The 21920-nt window shown below is 38.8% G+C and overlaps 1 protein-coding gene across 1 annotated transcript; it reads left to right on the top strand.

Annotated features, from left to right (window-relative positions):
- Positions 1–501: 501 nt before the first annotated feature.
- Positions 502–1068, top strand: LOC140962608 (uncharacterized). Its single transcript, XM_073421560.1, has one exon. It carries the CDS (start codon positions 502–504, stop codon positions 1066–1068), a length of 567 nt encoding a protein of 188 aa, XP_073277661.1.
- The last annotated feature ends 20852 nt before the right edge of the window (positions 1069–21920 follow it).

Genomic DNA, 21920 nt, shown 5'->3' with positions numbered 1-21920 from the left:
AAAATTTTTATTTCCGCAAAATTTTAAGTAGTTTTAAAGTACGATACGTTACAGTTGGTATCAGAGCGGTGTTCTTGTAAAGAGTTATGCGTACTGCCAGTTGCGAGAAGCTCACGAAGTCACGCCTCAAGTCTGTATGTTTTAAAGTTTAAAAATTCTTTCATGTAGTAAGCATCAAGGTCATGATTTTAACATGTGCATGTTTAAGCCCGATTTACGTTCATCTTATGATATGGTATTATGTTCTTGCATGTTGGTTTACGTGTTGGGTAAATCTTGGAACTGTATTCCTCCTAGACGTATGATCGCACGAGAAGCAGGTGAAGAGGACAGAGAGGCTCGGGATGGGGAGAGGGCCACTCCTCCTCGTTCACCGCCGGTATGCAAGCAAAGATGCTTGCAAGGATGACCCAGTTCTTCGCACAGTTTGCAAGGAACAATGCTGGATTAGATTTGGGGGCGAGGCCTAGACCAGAGGCAGTGTATTAGAGATTCAAGAGGATGGATCCAAAGAAGTTCTCAGGGACTAGTGACCCGATGACAGCTGAGGGATTGATTAAATCCTTCGAAGTGATATTCTATTTTATGGAGCTGCAGGATGCAGACAGGGTCATATATGCTACTTACTTGTTATTAGGAGATGCCAGACTGTGGTGGGAGAGTGCATCGGTGGCAATGAATTTGCAGACCCTTACTTTGGAGGGTTTCAAGGAGGTGTTTTACTCCAAGTACTTCACTGAGGAAGTACCCTACCGCCTCACCAGGGAGTTTATGACTTTGCGGCAAGGAGACCGCAGCGTGGCGGAGTTTGTGAGAAAGTTAGAGCAGGGGTGTCACTTTGTGCCCTTGATAGCTAACGATGCTAGAGAAAAGCTGAGGCACTTCCTTGATGGTTTACGGCTGATCTTACGCCATGATGTTCGAGTGGCTGGTCCTACTACCTATGTTGTTGTCATGTCGAGAGCCATGGCGGCAGAGCAGGACCAGAGGGATATTGATAATGACAGATATGGCAAGAGGCTTTATCAGGCACCTCAGCAGCAGCAGCAGTTTAAGAGGTCTTTCTAGGGACAGTAGGGAAAGAGGTCTTTTCAAGGACCGGCGAAAGGCAAACGTCCTATTCAGCAAAAGAATGCTCCTCAAAAGCCTAGTGAGTATCCAACATGCCCAAAATGCAACCGTCAGCATATGGGGAATTGTTTATGGGGTTCGGGCAAATGCTTCAAGTGTGGAGCCAGTGATCACATGGTGAAGGATTGCCCGTAGTGGAGGAAGCCAACCCAAGGGAAATTGTGTTCTCCATGCGTGCAGAGGAGGCAGACTCAGACACTACTCTACGGACTGGTAACCTATTTAATTCGACACCGTATTATTTTTGCCTTGCATGCTTTGAATTTTACTTTGGAATAATAGTATGTTGTTTTCGTATTTTGGAGACTTTGAATAGAGATTTCCAACTATGCATGAGGTTAAGATTAGTATTTTGCGGTATAAGTTTCTGTGTTGTGCTAACGTCCCTAAGAAAATATTTTCATAAATAGAGTAGCCACGAAGGCTTTGTTAGATTCCGGGGCAACTCACTCTTTTATCTCAGAGATGTTCGCTAATTACTTGGGCGTCAAGTCCATTGGACTCGATGTGAGCTACTCTGTGACAGTCCTATCAGGAGAGTAGTTATCAGCTACTAGCATGGTCAGAGATATTGATCTTGAATTACAGGGCCACCTGGTTTACGCCGATCTAATTGTGTTGCCAATGCCAGAGTTTGATGTTATCTTGGGTAAGGACTGGCTGATGAAGAACAGAGTTTTAATTGATTTTCAGAAAAGATAGGTCTTGGTAAGACCCTTGATCATGGAGCAATTTCTTTTTGAGCCAGACATATGGAGAAGTTTCCCTCGCATGATCTCTTGTATGCAAGCACGAAGACTTATACATAAGGGGTGTCAGGCATTCTTGGCCAACATTATTTCAACACCTGACGCACCCACCCCGTTTATATCTTATGTACCAGTTGTCAAGAGTTTTTCCTGAAGTTTTCCCAGACGACGTCACAAGCCTTCCACCAGAGAAAGAGGTGGAGTTCACCATTGACATTGTGCCATGTACTGTGCCAATCTCTAAGGCACCGTACCGTTTGGCTCCAGCAGAGATGTTAGAGCTCAAACAGAAATTCAGAAGCTCCTAGACAAAGAATTTGTAACGTCCCGAAAATTTGAAGGTTCACGTGAACCACATGCATGCAAGTTATTAAATTCCTTGTCTATTTCAATTAATTGTTTTAATTGCAGAAATTAATTATGCTGTTCATGTTGACATGTTTAAAATATACTTTTGTACATTGTTGCATTAAAATGTATTTTTAAAGGTTATTCGAGTTGCGATCGAGGAACGGAGATTGAGGGCTGAAAAATGAAAAATATTTTTATTAAATATTTGTTTTTAATTATTTAAAATAAGGGTGATGCTTTTTATCATTTTTGAAAATAAGGAGTTTTGAGGTGATTTTATTCCACGGGACATAATTTTTATCGGTATACGATTTTTAACAAAAATACGAACATTTTGACAACCCGGCTATTAATTTCACAAACTTTATTAAACAAAATAATTTTTTAAAATACAATAATGGGCTTATTGGGTCTAACTAATCTTGTTAATGGGCTTAAGCTACCATTCGTGTAAGGCCCGAGATTATTTAATTGACGAATTGATGCGATCATGGAAGGCTAAGCTCCGAGGAAGGCGTGGGAAAGCATGGGAGAGTGGAGGCCAGAAGACCTCGCGCACATGCGCGGAGACGAGGCGCGCATATGCGCGAGAGGATGAATGTGGAGGCAGAAGACCTCGCGCATATACGCTAGACGAGGCGCGCATATGCACGAGCAGGTGAAAGTTGGTCAAGAAGATGTAGCGCATATGCGCGAGCAGGTGAATTTCCAAGCGCCGAGACAGAGAGTCTCGCGCACATGCGCGAGATGTGTTGCATGAAAAAATGACACGTGTCTTGCCATGCATATTAACATGTAACAACTTCATTCCATTCAAAAATTCATTGAAGAAACCGAGACCCTCCATGCTTGGACATCCTCAAGTTTCTTCCTATCTTAGAATGTTGATTTTTAAAAATCCGGCCATCCGATTTTCGATCCGAGCATAGTTCCGTGCTTCTGTTGTCAAGAGCTTCGAAGAGATGTAAGTTTTCTTATTTTCCTGCATGATTAAAAAATTTGGTGTTGGAGAAATCATGATTTGATTGATATTATGTGTTCTTGAGATTATGGTAAGCATATAATCGACTTCGGATCGAAGAACGGACAACGTATGCAATTGTTATTATTTTCCAGCCTATGTTTGAATGAGGTTTTGCAGATTTTGGAGTTGTGGTTTATGTTTATTGATGGTTATGAGTCGTGATATTCATCTATTGTTGTTTGAGTTTCCGGGTATCTCGAAATTGTGTCGTTATGCCGTCGAAATGTAATTAGATTAAGATTGATCATGCAATGTCTTGATTTGAGTTGTATATTGATGTTGTGCCTCTCGAAAATGTCATTCCAGAGTTGTATTGAAGGATTTGAACTCGAGAATTCAACTTCGAAACCGATAGACGAACGAACAAAGAAAGATTGAGATTGGTTGCGTCAAACCTAAAACCGAGAAAAGAAATGTATAAATCAATGTTAAACCGGGATAGATAACACGAGTAAGATATAACTTGAGTTCCCAAAATCACATACTAAATTGTTATTGTTTTGATGAGTTTGAAATTCTTGAGATTATATGCTTAGTCTATTGAGTTATAGAAAAGTATGTATTATGAGATAGACATCTTGAATGAGTCTTTGGTAGAGGTGCCAAGTCTCTGGTCGTTTGGTCTATATCGATGCGCTTAGGAGAAGATCGACTCCTATGGTAGACACTCGATATAGTGTGCCGAAGTTCGGGAATAGGGACGTACCACCACCTCGAATGGGAGAGTAGGTGGGAGACTTGTTACGTTCTTTTTCAAACTGGGATCCCTAGATAAAAGTCGAGTCAAAGATTAAGAGTTCAAGAGTTTGATTTAAAGCATTGTCTCTATTTATGTTTCTTAGACTATGATACATGTTGTTTGACAAATGTTTTATGCTTTTGTATATGCTTATATGATATGCATGTATACCTTGTTTACACTGGGGAATATATTTCTCACCGGAGTTATCCGGCTGTTGTTGTGTTTGTATGTGTACATGACAACAGGTGGGACAGGATCAGGGTCGAGAATAGGATGAAAGATCGAGATTAGAGTGGTAATCCGGGCTTAGACATAGATCTAGTTGTTCACCATTTGCTATGTGGTTGATAAACACTAGTTGTTATTACTTTATTTTGAATAAGTTGTGTACATTTGATCATGTTGTAGATATTGAACTTGATCTTGTAAATTGAATAAGATGGAGCATAACTTCTTGTGGTATTTTCGACACTTGTTTATGAAGTGCACGATTTTTAAAAAAAAATATTCGACCTAGTTTATTTAATTCATCCGTTTAATCTAAATGATGAATTGAAGAAAATGAGTTAGCGCGCGGGTCCCCACAATTAGTATTTTAATTATTATTTAAAGTGAAAATAATCCGATGGATGTTATAGCGACACCCATGGAAACACTATTAAAGAGATTTCAGTCATTCAAACCGCCGACTTTGAAAAGCACCGAGACGTCTATTGACTGCGAGAGCTGGTTTGATGATATAGAGATGTTGTTTGATTCACTTGACTATACTGATGAGCGTAGAGTCAGACTGATTGTCCACTAGTTACATGAGGTTGCGAAGAGTTGGTGGCTCACAACCAAGAGAGTTTTGGAGCATCGAGGTACGGTGATTACTTGGAAGATCTTTAAAGCCGAATTTTATCAACGATTCCCAGTATCGTACAGAAATGACAAGGGTGCAGAGTTTGCTAACCTGAAACAGGGTCATTTGAATATTGAAGAATATGTGGCCAAATTCTCTACCTTGCTACGTTTTGCTCCTCATGTTGCTGATAATGATGAAGCCGTGGCTGATCAGTTCATCAATGGGCTGAATCCTGATATTTTTACACTGGTAAATACGGGACGACCAAATAATTTTGCTGATGCCTTAAACAGAGCAAAAGGAGCTGAAGCGGGCTTGATCAAGCAGCGAAGAACTTCGTATGTTGCTCAAACACAGACACAACAACAACCTCCAGCCCAGTTCCACCAACCACCTCCTAGATTTGATAGTGGCAGTAGCAGCTGTGGGAAGAAGGATAATCTGAAAGCCCGAGGGAAACAGTTTAAGAAATCTGGAAGTAGTTCATCTAGCTACAATGGCTAACGACAGACTGGTTCTATCCAGAATTATACAGGGGTTTATTGCAGAACATGTGGAGGAAGACATCTAACAGAGCACTGCCGAGGAGTGTTTGGTAGTTGCAACATCTGTTGACAGCCAGGACACTTTGCCAAAGTTTATCCACAGCGAAGTTCTCAACGATCCCAGGGAGCAGGATCATCTGGATCAGTGGCTCAGGCTGATAAACGACCCTCTTCTGTTCACTCTTTCCAGCCACCACCTACCCAGTCACAGCTGAGGCCAAGAAGAAGCCAGACCGTTATCCAGCCTCTGAGACAGAGGCCCGAGTGTTTGCCCTGATCGAGGAACAGGCCCAGGAAGCACCTGATGATGTGGTTGCAGGTAACTGTTCTCTTTGTGGTTATCCTGCTTATGTGTTGATAGATACTGGTGCATCCCATACTTTTATCTCTGAGCGATTTGCATTGATGCATGCTTTGCCTGTTGAGTCTTTATCTGTTGTAGTATCTGTCTCTTCACCTTTGGAGAGAGGTCTTATATCAGTGAATTCTGTTAGACATTGTATGTTGCAGTATGACGGTAATGAGATAGAGTTAGATTGTATTGCACTCTGATTGTCTGATTTTGATTGCATTATTGGTATTGATATGCTGACCAAGTACAGAGCTACCGTAGACTGTTTTCAAAAAATTGTAAGATTCAGGCCTGAGATGGCTGATGAATGGAAATTTTACGGTAAGGGTTCCAGAGCTCGAATTTCTTTAGTATCTGCTTTGTTTATGACTCGATTATTGCAGAAGGAACCAGAGGGATTCCTTGTGTATTCAGTAGATGTACTGAAGTCGAGCCCTTCATTGGCATATTCACCAGTGGTATGTGAGTTCGTTAACGTCTTCCCAGATGAGATTCCGGGTTTGCCTCTAGTCCGAGAAATAGACTTCAACATTGAACTGATACCAGGTACAGTACCTATTTCTATAGCTCCATACAGAATGACACCAGTTGAACTGAAAGAATTGAAAGATCAGCTAGAGGATTTACTAGACAAGGGTTACGTCAGACCGAGAATTTCTCCTTGGGGCACTCCAGTACTGTTTGTCAGAAAGAAAGACGGTTCATTGAGACTCTGCATTGACTATCGGCAATTGAACAAAGCTACGATAAAGAATAAATAACCTTTGCCTCGTATTGATGACCTATTTGATCAGTTGCAGGGTTCTTCTTTGTTTATTCCAAGATCGATCTGATATCTGGATATCATCAGTTGAGAGTCGAAGATTCTAATATATCGAAGACACCTTTTAGAACCAGGTATGGCCACTATGAGTTTATAGTCATGCCGTTTGGTTTAACGAATGCTCCAGCTGTATTTATGGGTTTGATGAACCGTATATTTCATAAATATCTTGATGACTTTGGGATTATCTTTATTGACGATATTCTTATTTATTCAAAGAATCTGATTGATCATGCTGAGCATTTGAGAATTGTATTGAAAACTCTGAGAGCTGAGTAACTGTATGCAAAGCTATCGAAATGTGAATTTTGGCTGAAACAAGTTGTATTTCTGGGGCACATTATATCGAGAGATGGTATTTCTGTTGATCCTAGCAAAGTTGAGGTTGTGATCAATTGGCCTAGACCGACATCAGTGCCAGAGATACGCAGTTTTATGGGTTTAGTAGGCTATTATCGTCGATTCATCAAAGATTTCTCTAGTATTGCTAACCCGATTACTCAGCTGACCCAGAAGAATGCCCCTTTTGTTTGGTCAGAGGCGTGTGAATCAAGTTTCCTGGAGTTGAAAAAGAGATTAACTAGTGCTCTGGAGTTGACTATTCTTTCAAGTACTGGTGATTTTTTTGTTTATTGTGATGCTTCTAACATGGGACTAGGTTGTGTTTTAATGCAACGAGGACATGTCATTGCTTATGCCTCGAGACAATTAAAACCACATGAGACGCGCTATCCGATTCATGATCTTGAATTAGCTGCCATTGTTTTTGCATTGAAAATCTGGCGACACTATATATATGGTGAGAAGTTTGAAATTTATTCTGATCACAAGAGCTTGAAATATCTATTTTCACAGTTTGAACTGAATATGAGGCGACGTAGATGGCTTGATTTGCTGAAAGATTTTGATTGTGAAATCAAATACTACCCGGGGAAATCAAATGCAGCAGCTGATGCACTGAGACGAAAGGTATGTTCTTTATCCCTACCGACGATTGGAGTCTCGAATTTGATTGAAGATTGATGTTTTTATGGATTAATATTTGAGACAGATTGTAAACATTTGAGACTTTGCACCATTCAATTTGAACCAGAACTGATTTTAAGAATCAAAGAAACACAGAAAGTTGATCTGAATATTCAGAATTCGATTGCGATGGTCAGATCAGGGCATCAATCAAAATATCAGGTTCTTGATAATCTGTTATATATGAATAATCGTCTTGTTGTGCCAGATGTTTCCGACTTGACACAACAGATTCTGACATAGGCACTGAAACGTCTGCCTTTTTTTTTCTTAAAAAGTACTAGAAAATTTTTTTAAAAAAAAACACTTGATTTTCGGCCCTTTACATATACCAAATGAAAATATTTTTATAAAATATTTTACCCTTTTAAAATAAAACATCAACCAACTAGCATTTTAAAAATCAAATGAAATAGTCATAAAAATGAAATGTCAAAAGTTAACCAACCTAAAAAGCAACTAATTTGAAAAGTATATGTTGGAACTTTTCAAGTTCGCAATCTTGATTTTGATGTTAACAAAACTTGTTATCGTATTTATAACATATTTACTCAAGTGTGAAGTTATTAACACAAGAAGCAAACCGAAATTGAATTCTGCACAAACTGAATTTCTGGAGAGCTTCTATGTTTTGATGATATCTCCCAGCTGGATGATCCAACTGACAATCCGCTAACTAGACTGATCATAAAACTCAATTTGGAACAAGTCGTATTTCACGTTAGTTGGGCAAAATCGGATGTTATCATGGTCTAACTGATCGCTGAATTACCGAACTTATCACACGAAAACAACAATCAGTTGGGTTTGAGCAGTTGCGGTATTTTGGTCATATCTCTTAGCTCGAATATTGAAATAAAGCGATTAAGTATGCGTTGGAAAGATACAACAAAGATCTACAAATCATTTTCAAAAGTCAAAGTCTGAACCGAAGCTTAAGAGGCTGATAAATGACAATGAAGCTACTGGATCTGCACAAACTGAAATCAGCTAGGCTGATTTCAGCACACCAGCTGAAATTGAACTGAACCGAACCAGTTGAACTGAACCAAAACACCTGAAGACCAGTTGAACCAGACCAGTTGAACTGAACTGAACCAGCTGCTGACCAGTTGAACTGAACGGCCAGTTGAGTTGACCAATTGACCAGTCGGGAAAATTCCCAGCAAGACGAATTTGACCGTTGCAATTTCAGAAACAGTACAGAAACTTTCCAAACGGTCATATTCTTGTGTCTAACGTATATATCATTGTTGGGGATTATAAATACAATATATTGAAGATCAAACAAGAGCTTTTTGAAGTGGATTCAAAGCATGGACAGTTAGCATGAAAAATCAGCTAGTTGAGAGCACAAGCCCTTGTGTGAGGATACTTGAGATGTACACTGTAAATGATAAATTTCTCACACACAATCACTCACACATATACAAGAGAGTTGAACTTCAAAGATTAGTTGAGTGAGTCTTGCACAAAGACAATAAACTTGTGTATGTAGTGTTTGCATATGAGACATTAAACAATATGCTGATTGTGAGGTGCTGCCTACAATCTTGAGTGCTATGAGTTCAGTTTAGGCAGTGGGTAAGTCCTACCTGAATGAGTTTGTACAAGTAGTTGTATAAATCAAAGTCTTCTAGTGAATCCTTCCCAAGGGGAAGAAGGGGTGACGTAGGAGCATTTGAAGTCTCCGAACATCCATAAACAAATTTGTGTCTATTTGTTTATTGCATTTAATTATCATTTTCATAGTTTTAAAGATTCATTGTTGAAGCATTTTATGTGTTCTTCAAATACAAAAATATTGCATACAAAGTGTTTGATAAGATGCTTCAACTAAAATATTTTTACTCATTCAACTTGCATATATTTTAAATGGTTTACAAAATGTTTAATCGGTTTCTACGAAGGATTATTTCGAGTGTCTTCTGCTTGGTTTGAACACCAAACTCGATTTAATTCATCGATGTTCAATATTTCAAGAACCGAGCTATTGTAGCTCAACGATTGTCCCCATAATCGATCCTTTCAAGTGGTATCAGAGTGGGTTGTTGTTGAAAGAGTATTGAAACTGATTTTGATGTTTATAATCGAAAATTTCAGATTTTGTACACATATATATACAAAACTGAATTTTCGCGCAGCTTGCAGCGACTGTAGGAAAAATGGCATATCTCCTTGCTCGAGTGTCCAAATGACAAACCGCTTTTTGCGTTGCAAACTAGACTCGTAGAGGTTTACAACGGTATAAAATTTGAAGCCTAGTTATGCTCGAGAAAATACAGTTTATTCGTTGAAGGCAGAGCATATGTGCTGCAGCAGAAAATGAGCCATGAAGAAAATTGGTTAGTTATCCCTTTTCTTTTATAATTTTCAAAATTTCAAAAATATAGGGGGAGAACTCATTAAAATTTTAATGGAGTTATTATTTTTAAATATTGAGGGGGAGAAAATTTTGTTTAAAATGTTTTGAAAATATGACTTTTTGATTCACACAAAAAGGGGGAGATATATGTTAGTTGAGTTGATTGTTTATCGAAGTTTTGTGATCATCAAAAAGGGGGAGATTGTTGGAACTTTTCAAGTTCGCAATCTTGATTGTTTGAACTTTTCAAGTTCGCAATCTTGATTTTGATGTTAGCAAAACTTGTTATTGTGTTTCTAACATATTTACTCAAGTGTGAAGTTATTAACACAAGAAGCAAACCGAAACTGAATTATGCACAAACTGAATTTCTGGCGAGCTTCTGTGTTTTGATGATATCTCCCAGCTGGATGATCCAACTGACAATCCGCTAACTATAATGATCAGAAAACTCAATTTGAAACAAGTCGTATTTCACGTTAGTTGGGCAAAATCGGATGTTATCATGGTCTAACTGATCGCTGAATTACCGAACTGATCACACGAAAACAGTAATCAGTTGGGTTTGAGCACTTGCAGTATTTTGGTCATATCTCTTAGCTCAGGTATTGAAATGAATGATTCAGCATGCGTTGGAAAGATAAGGCAAAGATCTACAAATCATCTTCAGAAGTCAAAGTCTGAATCGAAGCTTAAGAGGCTGATAAATGACAATGAAGCTACTGGTTTTGCACAAACTTAAATCAGCTAGGCTGATTTCAGCACACCAGCTGAAAATGAACTGAACCGAACCAGTTGAACTGAACCAAAACACCTGAAGACTAGTTGAACCAGACCAGTTGAACTGAACTGAACCAGCTGCTGACCAGTTGAACTGAACGACCAGTTGAGTTGACCAATTGACCAGTCGGGAAAATTCTCAGCAAGACGAATTTGACCGTTGCAATTTTAGAAACAGTACAGAAACTTTCCAAACGGTCATATTCTTGTGTCTAACGTATATATCATTGTTGGGGATTATAAATACAATATATTGAAGATCAAACAAGAGATTTTTGAAGTTGATTCAAAGCATGGACAGTTAGCATGAAAAATCAGCTAGTTGAGAGCACAAGCCCTTGTGTGAGGATACTTGAGATGTACACTGTAAATGATAAATTCCTCACACACAATCACTAACACATATACAAGAGAGTTGAACTTCAAAGATTAGTTGAGTGAGTCTTGCACAAAGACAATAAACTTGTGTATGTAGTGTTTGCATATGAGACATTAAACAATATGCTGATTGTGAGGTGCTGCCTACAATCTTGAGTGCTATGAGTTCAGTTTAGGCAGTGGGTAAGTCCTACCTGAATGGGTTTGTACAAGTAGTTGTATAAATCAAAGTCTTCTAGTGAATCCTTCTCAAGGGGAAGAAGGGGTGACGTAGGAGCATTTGAAGTCTCCGAACATCCATAAACAAATTTGTTTCTATTTGTTTATTGCATTTAATTATCATTTTCATACTTTTAAAGATTCATTGTTGAAGCATTTTATGTGTTCTTCAAATACAAAAATATTGCATACCAAGTGTTTGATAAAATGCTTCAACTAAAATATTTTTACTCATTCAACTTGCATATATTTTAAATGGTTTACAAAATGTTTAATCAGTTTCTACAAAGGATTATTTCGAGTGTCTTTCCGCTTGGTTTTAACACCAAACTCGATTTAATTCATCGGTGTTCAATATTTCAAGAATCGAGCTATTGTAGCTCCACGATTGTCCCCATAATCGATCCTTTCAGTATAGCCCATACTAAACCTCTCAAAAATCTCTCAAAAGCACAAATAAATTGTCTTAAAATCTTTAACGTAAATTATGAATCATAAATGCGGAAAAAGTAGAAGCGCTGGTCCTCGGGTTGTGTGCGCCTTCAGTCCAGTCCAATCACCCATCAAGACCCCGCCTCAACCTCACCTGCATCCATCACACCTTGTGAGTCTAAAGACTCAACACACCATAATCTTTATAACAAATAATACGTATAAAACAACAAGCAACAGTGAAAATACATTTACGTAAAAATAACATTTCATGACATGCAAACATAGACTTTAACTTTCTATTTTTTCTCAACGTGACATAACATAAAACATTTTTCATGATCATAAACATTTTTCCTTTTCCTTTTCCTTTGTTGAATTCAGATCTTTAATTGTGAATTTCCTCAAACCTCAAAATTCGATGGATCCATCTACATGTAACAACAGTACTGGGCGGCGGGGACACCAGCGACACTCTCACCGGTCAACTGGGCCTTGGCCTATCCTCATCGAATAGAAATACGATCGTCGGGGCTCCCTCTGGGGCCTTCTCCCATAAATGGACTCCCTCTGGGGCCTTCTCCCCTCACGATATCCCCATTCTTACCTCAAACCTCATATCCTCATATCCTCAATGGTGTCACGGGAAATACGATCGTCGGGCTCCCACTGGGACCAAAACCCTCACGATATCTCCACATAACATCATTATATTCACAATTACTTCACTTCCTTCAACGTTTTACATTTTCATCACTTTATAAAAATCATGCATCGCATATCATTTTTATTTTTGAAACCAAGCATGCAACATGTCTTTTAAATTTCAACCTTAAATCATAAAAATCCTTGGACGTACAAAAATCAAACTTTAATCATGAACATCTCATAAACATTCAAAGATAGTCATAATATCATAAAAACAGCATTTAGGGCACTGCCATGACCTTTACTAATTTTTTAGGTGCAAAAAGGTCGTTTTACCCCTGGACTTGTCATTTTACGTTTTTGACTTTTTTCTTAATTTCTTGACTCTAACATGTCCCAAATAATTATTTAAGTTTAAATTAATTTTTCCATAATTTTATTTAGCTTAAATATTTGACCTTTTCATTTATCTTTAGATAATTGTTTTGACGGTGTTTTAATCCAGAAAAATCCCAAACTTTAATATAAAATTCCTAAATTCAAAACTTAAACTTTTTATATTATTTTAGCCCTTATGAACCACAACTCGACCCCCATAAGCTGTGTTTCAATTTATTTTGGTTTTAAAAACCTTAAAGAGACCTACAAAAGTCCCACCCAAGCCATGTATCGATTTTGTCGAGCAACCCTCGAGCCATACCAAGCCAAACCCTGACCAACCCCTTAGTGAACCCTACTGGACCCTAGGAACCCATAGAAACCAACCCCAAACAAAAAACGTGAGCCCCCAAGCAAGGCCAAGCAGCGGCCGAGAGATCCAATTTGCATGGACTCTTTGTTTGTGAACTTAGGGACCTAGCCAACACCGCAACACCTGAACCAACCTTTAGTGCACCCACCTAGGACCCTAAAGACTTGCCCTAGCCCAGCCCCTGTACCCTGGACCGAGCCTTAACTTCCTTGCAAGCCGTGCAACCCCTTCGCAAGTCTACAGATATTTCTCGGGTAGGAGTCCTCCAGTGCAAGGACTCATCCCAGCCCTCTAACCAAGCTAGCACTCTACCCTTGACTCAAACAAGCCCCTGGCCAGCCCTGGTCCCGTGCCGAGACCAAACCAGCCCCTTAACAAGAAAGCCAAACCCAAACTCCAAGACAGCAACTTATCGACCCAACTTAATTGGATTATGGTTTTCATTAATATGGTGTGCCTCTAGGACTCTAGATCATGCAACAACTTTACCAGATCAATTCCTAACATCATGGCAGCCCCTTAACGTGATTAGCACAAGTTTTTGGATCAAAATTCATGGATTAGATACATGCATGTGCAATAATCCGAAAATAAACAATATGACTTCATGTTTGTCATTCATACGATATTTAAAACGATAATACAATGTGATAGATGAGAAAAGGAGATTTATAGCGTGCTTTTGCGTTATATACGCACGACAAACCGTTGACGACGAAGAACGGGCAAGAACCTTGGCTTTGAATTCCCTTGAACCCTTCGAATTTCCTTCTACCTTGTTGTGTATGTGTATATCGTGTATGGGGATGGTGGGGAGTGTTTCAGAATTTGTGGAGTGTGTGGCCGTGAATTGATGTTGCATGTGTAGGGTTTTAACATATTAAATACTAATTAATTTACTAACTAGCTAGGCTTAGACCTATTAAGCCAATCAACCCATTAGTCTTAAATAGGATTTAATTAAATTATGAAACTTGTTTTTGTTTAAATAAATTTGTGAATTTATTAGCCAGGTTGCCAAAAAGTTCGTATTTTAGTTGAAAAACCGACACCGATAAAAATTCCGTCCCAGCGTATAAAATCACCTCCAAAACCCCTTATTTTCAAAAATATGAAAAACCATCAACAATATTTTAAATAATTGAAAATAATTATTTAATAAAAACATTTTACATTTTTTAGCCCTCGGTCCCCGTTCCTCGATCGTCACTTGAATATTTCTAAAAATACAATTTTATGCATGATGACAATAATATCCCATTTAGCATATAAACAAGTATGTCACATAATCAATTAGCAATTAAAATCAATTAATTACTCATTTTTCATTTTTCCTAGATTTGCATGCAGTTGGATTACGTCGTCTTAACCTTGGACCTTACAGGCACACTGTTGTCGTTTTAGTATTTATCCTGGTGGCAGAAAGATGTATAATGATATGAAGAAACAGTTTTGGTGGAAACAGAGGAAATCATATATCGCCGATTTTGTATCCAGATGTTTGAATTGCCAACAGGTGAAAGCCGAAAAGAAAAAACCAGGAGGTCTACTGCATAGTTTATCTATTCCAGAATGAAAGTGGGATCACATTTCCATGGATTTTGTTACGAAGCTACCACGATCATCCCGAGTTTGTGATGCAATTTGGGTCGTTATTGACACATTAACCAAATCAGCGTGTTTCATTCCATACCGAATGACGTACAGACACGATCAGATGACAGAAATTTATGTCAGAGAAGTGGTTAGATTGCATGGACTGCATATCATCCTTAGACAGACGGACAATCAGAAAGAACTATCCAGACATTGGAAGATATGCTTAGGGCTGTAGTGCTAGATTTTGGCAATAGTTGGCAAGATTCCGTACCACTTTGTGAATTCTCATACAATAACAGCTATCAGACGAGTATAGAGATGGCACCGTTTGAAGCATTGTACGGCAAAAAGTGCAGATATCCTCTCTACTGGGATGATATCTCAGAGGTACCTGAATTTGGGCCTGACATGATTGAAAAAGTAAAGCTGGTTCAGCAAAGAATGAACACAGCTACGGATAGAGAGGCCAAATATGCAAATATTCGACGTCGACCTTTAGAATTTGAGCAAGGAGACTGAGTATTTTTGAATATTTCTCCTTTCAGAGGCGTCAGATTTGGCAAGCGAGGGAAGTTGTCTCCACGTTATATCGGTCCGTTTGAGATTCTTGAGAAGATCGGTAATCGTGCGTATCAACTCGCTCTTCTTCCGTCTCTATCTCGAATACATGACGTCATTCATGTATCTATGTTGCGGAAATGTCTTCCTGATGCTTCTCATGTTTTTCAGCCTGATGAGGCCGAACTCGATGAAACTCTGAGTTATTTTGAAAAACCACTTCAGATTCTCGATCGTAAAGAAAAGTAGGTAAGAACGAAGACTATTCCGCTTATAAAAGTTCAGTAGAGTCGTTGTGAGGCCCGGGGCCGAAGAGGACGGGGGGTGATCACCGGTGCCATGAGGTTGCACGGACAATGACCGGCTCTTGGCAGGCTTCTAGGCGGAGGGAACATGAATGAACCGACCTTACATCGAAAGGAGAGGGATTCCGAGACTGTTCAATGTAATGGACTGTACAGTTGAAGAGGGCTTAATAGATTTGATATGTACTACTCATACCACGAAGGTGCAGCTTCTTTTCGGTAGCTCATCACATAAGAACTCCAAAGTTAAGCGTGCTTGACTTGGGAAATTCTTGGATGGGTGACCTCCTGGAAAGTTTCCTAGGGTGCGTGTGAGTGAGGACATAAGCACGCTGGAAAGACTCGTCTTGGTACAGTGAAGACAGTCGTCGAATCTGGGCGTTACAGTCGTCATGTCATTGAAGAAGCTACCTGGGAGACTGAATCAGACATGAGACAGAAATTTCCCAAATTTTTGCAATGATGTGAGTTTCTTAATTAGCTTCTGATATATTTCTTATCTTGTGTGATTTGATTGTCGGTGATTTCGAGGACAAAATCATGTCTCAGAGGGGGAGAAGTGTAAGGCCCGAGATTATTTAATTGACGAATTGATCCGATCATGGAACGCTAAGCTCCGAGGAAGGCATGAGAAAGAATGGGAGTGTGGAGGCCAGAAGACCTCGCGCACATGCGCGGAGACGAGGCGTGCATATGCGCGAGAGGATGAATGTGGAGCAGAAGACCTCGCGCATATGCGCGAGACGAGGCGCGCATATGCGCGAGCAGGTGAAAGTTGGTCCAATAGATGTAGCGCACATGCGCGAGACGAGGCGCGCATATGCTCGCGCAAGTGAATTTCCAAGCTCCGAGGCAGAGAGTCTCGCGCACATGCACGAGTATTGGGCATGCATATGCGCGAGAAGTGTTGCATGAAAAAAAAATGACACATGTCTTGCCATGCATATTAACATGTAACAACTTCATTCCATTCAGAATTTCATTGAAGAAACCGAGACCCTCCATGATTGGACATCCTCAATCTTCTTCCTATCTTAGAATGTTGATTTTTCAAAATCCGGCCATCCGATTTTGGATCCTAGCATAGTTCCGTGCTTCTCTCGTCAAGAGATTCGAAGGGATGTAAGTTTTCTTATTTTCCTACATGGTTCGAAAATTTGGTGTTGGAGAAATCATGATTTGATTGATATTATGTGTTCTTGAGATTATGGTAAGCATATAATCAAAACCGGATCGAAGAACGGACAACGTATGAAATTGTTATTATTTTACAGCCTATGTTTGAATGAGGTTGTGCAGATTTTGGAGTTGTGGTTAATATTTATTGATGGTTATGAGTCGTGATATTCATCTATTGTTGTTTGAGTTGCCGGGTATCTCGAAATTGTGCCGTTATGCCGTCGAAATGTAATTAGATTGAGATTGATCATGCAATGTCTTGATTTGAGTTGTATATTGATGTTGTGCCTCTCGAAATGTCATTCCAGAGTTGGTATTGAAGGCTTCGAACTTGAGAATTCAACTTCGAAACCGATAGAGGAACGAGCAAAGCAAGATTGAGATTGGTTGCGTCAAACCAAAACCGAGAAAAGAAAGGTATAAATCAATGTTAAACTGGGGTAGATAACTCGAGTAAGATATAACTAGAGTTCCCAAAATCACATACTAATTTGTAATTGCTTTGATGTGTTTAAAATTCTTGAGATTATATGCCTAGTCTATTGAGCTATAGAAAAGCATGTTTTATGAGATAGACATCTTGAATGAGTCTTTGGTAGAAGAGCCAAGTCTCTGGACGTTTGGTTTATATCGATGCGCTTTGGAGAAGATCGACTCCTATTGTAGACGCTCGATATAGTGTTCCGAAGTCCGGGAATAGGGACGTACCACCACCTCGAATGGGAGAGTAGGTGGGAGACTTGTTACGTTCTTATTCAAACCGAGATCCCTAGATAAGAGTCGAGTAAAAGTTCAAGAGTTTGATTTAAAGCATTGTCTCTATTTATGTTTCTTAGAATATGATACATGTTGTTTGACAAATGTTTTATGCTTTTGTATATGCTTATATGAAATGCATGTATACCTTGTTTATACTGGGAAATATATTTCTCACTGGAGTTATACAACTGTTGTTGTGTTTGTATGTTTGCATGACAACAGGTGGGATAGGATCAGGGTCGAGAAGAGGATGAAAGATCGAGATAAGAGTGGTGATTCGGGCTTAGACATAGATCTAGTTGTTCACCATTTGCTATGTGGTTGATAAACACTAGTTTTTATTACTTTATTTTGAATAAGTTGTGTACCTTTGATCATGTTGTAGATATTGAACTTGATCTTGTAAATTTAATAAGAAGGAGCATAACTTCTTGTGGTATTTTCGACATTTGTTTATGAAGTGCACGATTTTTTTTAAAAAAAATTCGACCTAGTTTATTTAATTGATCTGTTTAATCTCAATGTTTTGACCTACTTTATTTAATTGATCCGTTTAATCTCAATGATGAATTAAAGAAAATGAGTTAGCGTCCGGGTCCCCACAATTAGTATTTTAATTATTATTTAAAGTGCAAAACCCATCCCATAACAATCGAATCTCACGCCTCCCTCACCCAACAAACGTCAAGGACTCTTATTTTCATTCAAGACACGGCGCACACACAATATTTCAAGGAGAAAGCTTCGGTTTTTGTCAAGTAATTTCAAGCCAAGGTCGTTCGTCGTCGTTCTTCGATTCGTCGACGCTAATTCGTGCGTTATACACAAAAAGGCACGCCATATTCATCCTTTACTCATCATCACACCATATTATGTAATTTATTTAAGACTTGTATAAAAAAGAAGTGACACTTTTTATGTATTTTTGTTTTTGCACAACACATGAATTTTTTATCCATGTTTTGATCCAAAAACTTGATGTATAAGTACATGAAAGGGCTGCCATGATTAGGAAAGGTTTAAGGGTGTTTTAACATGTTTTAAAGAGTCCTAAGTCACACAAAACACGCTGCACACTAGACACGTACAAGATGGAACCGAATTGAACAATATTGTGGCATAGGTGATCAGTTAAAGGGAACTTGATGCATGGCTTGGCTTTGGCTAGACCAAGGCTGGGCTAGGGTCAAGTATGTGTCAGGCAAGGAGTCCTAGCCATGCTAGGACTCGAGACAAGTGGCTGGGGAGGAGTCTAGAACTCCACCCGAGAGGGTCGTGCATGAGCAGCAGTCGCACAGGGAAGATTGGCTCGGCTAGGGGGATACGGTCTGGGCTAGGCTAGGTCTTAGGGTCCTAAGAGGGTGCACAAGGGGCTGGGACAGGGGTTGGCTCGGTGGTTGGTGTCCTAGCAGCAAAAGCGTATAGTTCTAAGTCTTGAGGAGTCTCGGCCACGGCTTCTGCTGGTGTAGGGGCTTCGGGCGATGGCTTGATTCGAGTCCTAAGGGTTCTAAGGGTCCATTAGCGTCCTTAAAGGGTCTGGTTTGAAGTTGGCTCAGGGTGGTTCGGGTGTGGATTGGTGAAAAACGTAAGTTGGCTCGTGGGGCCTTAGCTTGGTTCGAATTAGGGTTTTCTTTGGTTTAAAATTTGATACGTGGCTCAACGGGAGTCGAGTCGTGATTCACGAAGGCTAAATAAATATTAAAAGTATAAGTTTTTAATTTGAGAATTTTATATTAAAGTTTAATTCGGGATTAAAACACAGTAATATGTTCTAATTGAAGATTAAATTAAAAGTCATCGATTTAAGCTAAATAAAATAATGAGAAAATTAAAGTAAGCTTAAATAATTATTTGGGATGGTCTAGAGTCAACGAAATTAAGAAAATGTCAAAATTGTGAAATTTTATGTCTAGGGGTAAAACGATAATTTTACACTCGAAAAATAATAAACGTCACGGCAATGCTATGAATGCTTATTTATATGCTAAAATGATTTTTTTAAATGTTTATGGAATTTTATGATGAAACGATAATGTTAAAAGACATGTTGCATGCTTGGTTTAAAAGAAAAACGATATATGTATGTTTAATTTTTATAAATGGATGAAAATACGAAACGTTGAAGGAAGTGAAGTAATTGTGACTAATACGATGATACGATGACGGGTGAGAGTGTCGCTGATCTCCCTGCCGCCTAGTACTGTGGTTACATGTAGATGGATCCATCTCCTAATACGAATACGAATATGAAAGTCACAATTAACGACCTGAATTCAATGAAAAAGAAATATGTTTATGTATATGATGAATATGAATATGAATTTATTGATGATGATATGAATATGAATATGTTTATGTTTACGCATGTCATGAAATGTAAATGTTAAGTAAAAGTATTTTCACTGTTGCATGTGATTGTATACGTATTACTTGTTATCAATATTATGGTGTGTTGAGTCTTTAGACTCACTAGGTATGATTAATGCATGTGAATATGATAATGGAGGTCTTGATGGTTGACTTTGTTGGATTGAAGGTGCACATAACCCGAGGACCAACGCTAGTTTTTCGCATTAGTTATGAATAATGATCTAAGTTGATGCTAAAGATAATTTTACGACTTTCATTATGATGTTGAGTCGTTTTTGAGAGGATGTTAGTTTTAGAAATTTCACTAAGTTAGGATTTGCAAACGATTGACGTTTTTATGATTTAATTTGCCTCTCTTGATTTTCAAATATTAGTTGGTTGTTTTATTTTTAAAATAGTGCAAAATATTATATATATATATATATATATATATATATCTGTGTGTGTGTCTGTGTGTATTTCAATTCAGCCGAACCTTTGTGAGAGTTTAAAAAAAAAATTTCTAGTACTTTTTAAGAAAACGAATAGTTGATGTTTCAGAATTCATCCGCCCTAGTTTCTCACCATGGGGCGCACCAGTGCTCTTCGTAATCGTAAAGAAGAAAGATGTAAGCATGAGGTTGTGTATCAATTACCGAGAATTGAACAAGGTAAAGATCATGAACAAATACCCATTATCAAGGATCGAGGACTTATTAGATCAGTTTCAGGGAGCTACAGTGTTTTCTAGAATAGATCTACGTTCTGGGTATCATCAACTGAAGGTAAATGATGCAGATGTTCATAAGAACGCCTTCAGAACTTGTTATGGGCACTCGAATTCTTAGTGATACCATTTGGACTGACGAATACTCCAGTGATTTTTATGGACTTAATGAATCGAGTATTACAGCCCTACCTAGATTAGTTCGTCATAGTATTCATTGAAGACATACTTATATACTCGAAGAGCCATGAGGAACACAGTCAGCATTTGGGTATAGTTTTGCAAGTCTTGCAGAGTCACAAGTTGTTTGCCAAATTCAGTAAGTGTGAATTCTGGTTGGAGAAAGTAGCATTTTTGGGACATATCATATCTAGCGGTGGTATTGAGGTAGATCCAGCTAAAGTGGCAGCAGTAAAAGAATGGGTTGAACCGAAGAAAGCGTCAGAGATCCGTAGTATTCTAGTCTTGGCAAGCTACTACAACAAATTTATACAGGGGTTTTCCTCGATTGTAGTGCCACTCACTTCATTGACTAAGAAAAATGCTAAATTTGTATGGAGTGGAGAATGTTAGAAGAACTTCGATACTTTGAAGCAAGCTCTTATCACAGCGCCATTTTTAGCCATGCCATCGGGGCAAGACAATTTTGTGTTATACATCGATGCTTCTAAGCTCGGTTTAGGTGCAGTATTGATTCAGCATGGTCGGGCTATAGCTTATGTCTGCAGACACTTGAATTTGCATGAGAATAACTACCCGACTCATGATCTCGAGTTAGTTGGCGTTGTGTTCGCGTTGAAGATATGAAAAAATTATTTGTATGGCCAGAAATGACAAATATTCATTGATCACAAGAGTCTGAAGTACTTATTCACACAGAAAGAGCTGAACATGAGACAAAGACGGTGTTTGGAGTTAGTAAAAGACTACGATTGTGAAATTAGCTACCATCCAGGGAAAACTAATGTTGTGACAGATGCTTAGAGCATGAAAGTAGCAGTCGTAGTATAGCTGTTAGTGCAGAGATCTGTTCAGTCAGAGATTCAAAGGTTTGGCTTAGAAATTTATCCTAAGGGCAGAGCTCTCAAGTTATCTAATCTGACAGTCCAGTATTCTTTGCTAGATCGAATCCGTAGAGGTCAGCCTTCAGATGAACAGTTATAGAAATGGAGACTAAAGGATGAGGCCAAGGGCAGTGTAATCTACACAGTGTCCAATGGTATTGTGAGGTATAGAGGAAGGATGTGGGTGCGTAGTGTTGATTCGATCAGAGAGGATATT

Source organism: Primulina huaijiensis, chromosome 17 (assembly GCF_012295235.1).
Source record: "Primulina huaijiensis isolate GDHJ02 chromosome 17, ASM1229523v2, whole genome shotgun sequence".
Classification (NCBI taxonomy): Eukaryota; Viridiplantae; Streptophyta; class Magnoliopsida; order Lamiales; family Gesneriaceae; genus Primulina; species Primulina huaijiensis.
Note: the sequence above shows the minus strand (reverse complement) of the source record. Positions and strands in the feature narration are given on the sequence as shown.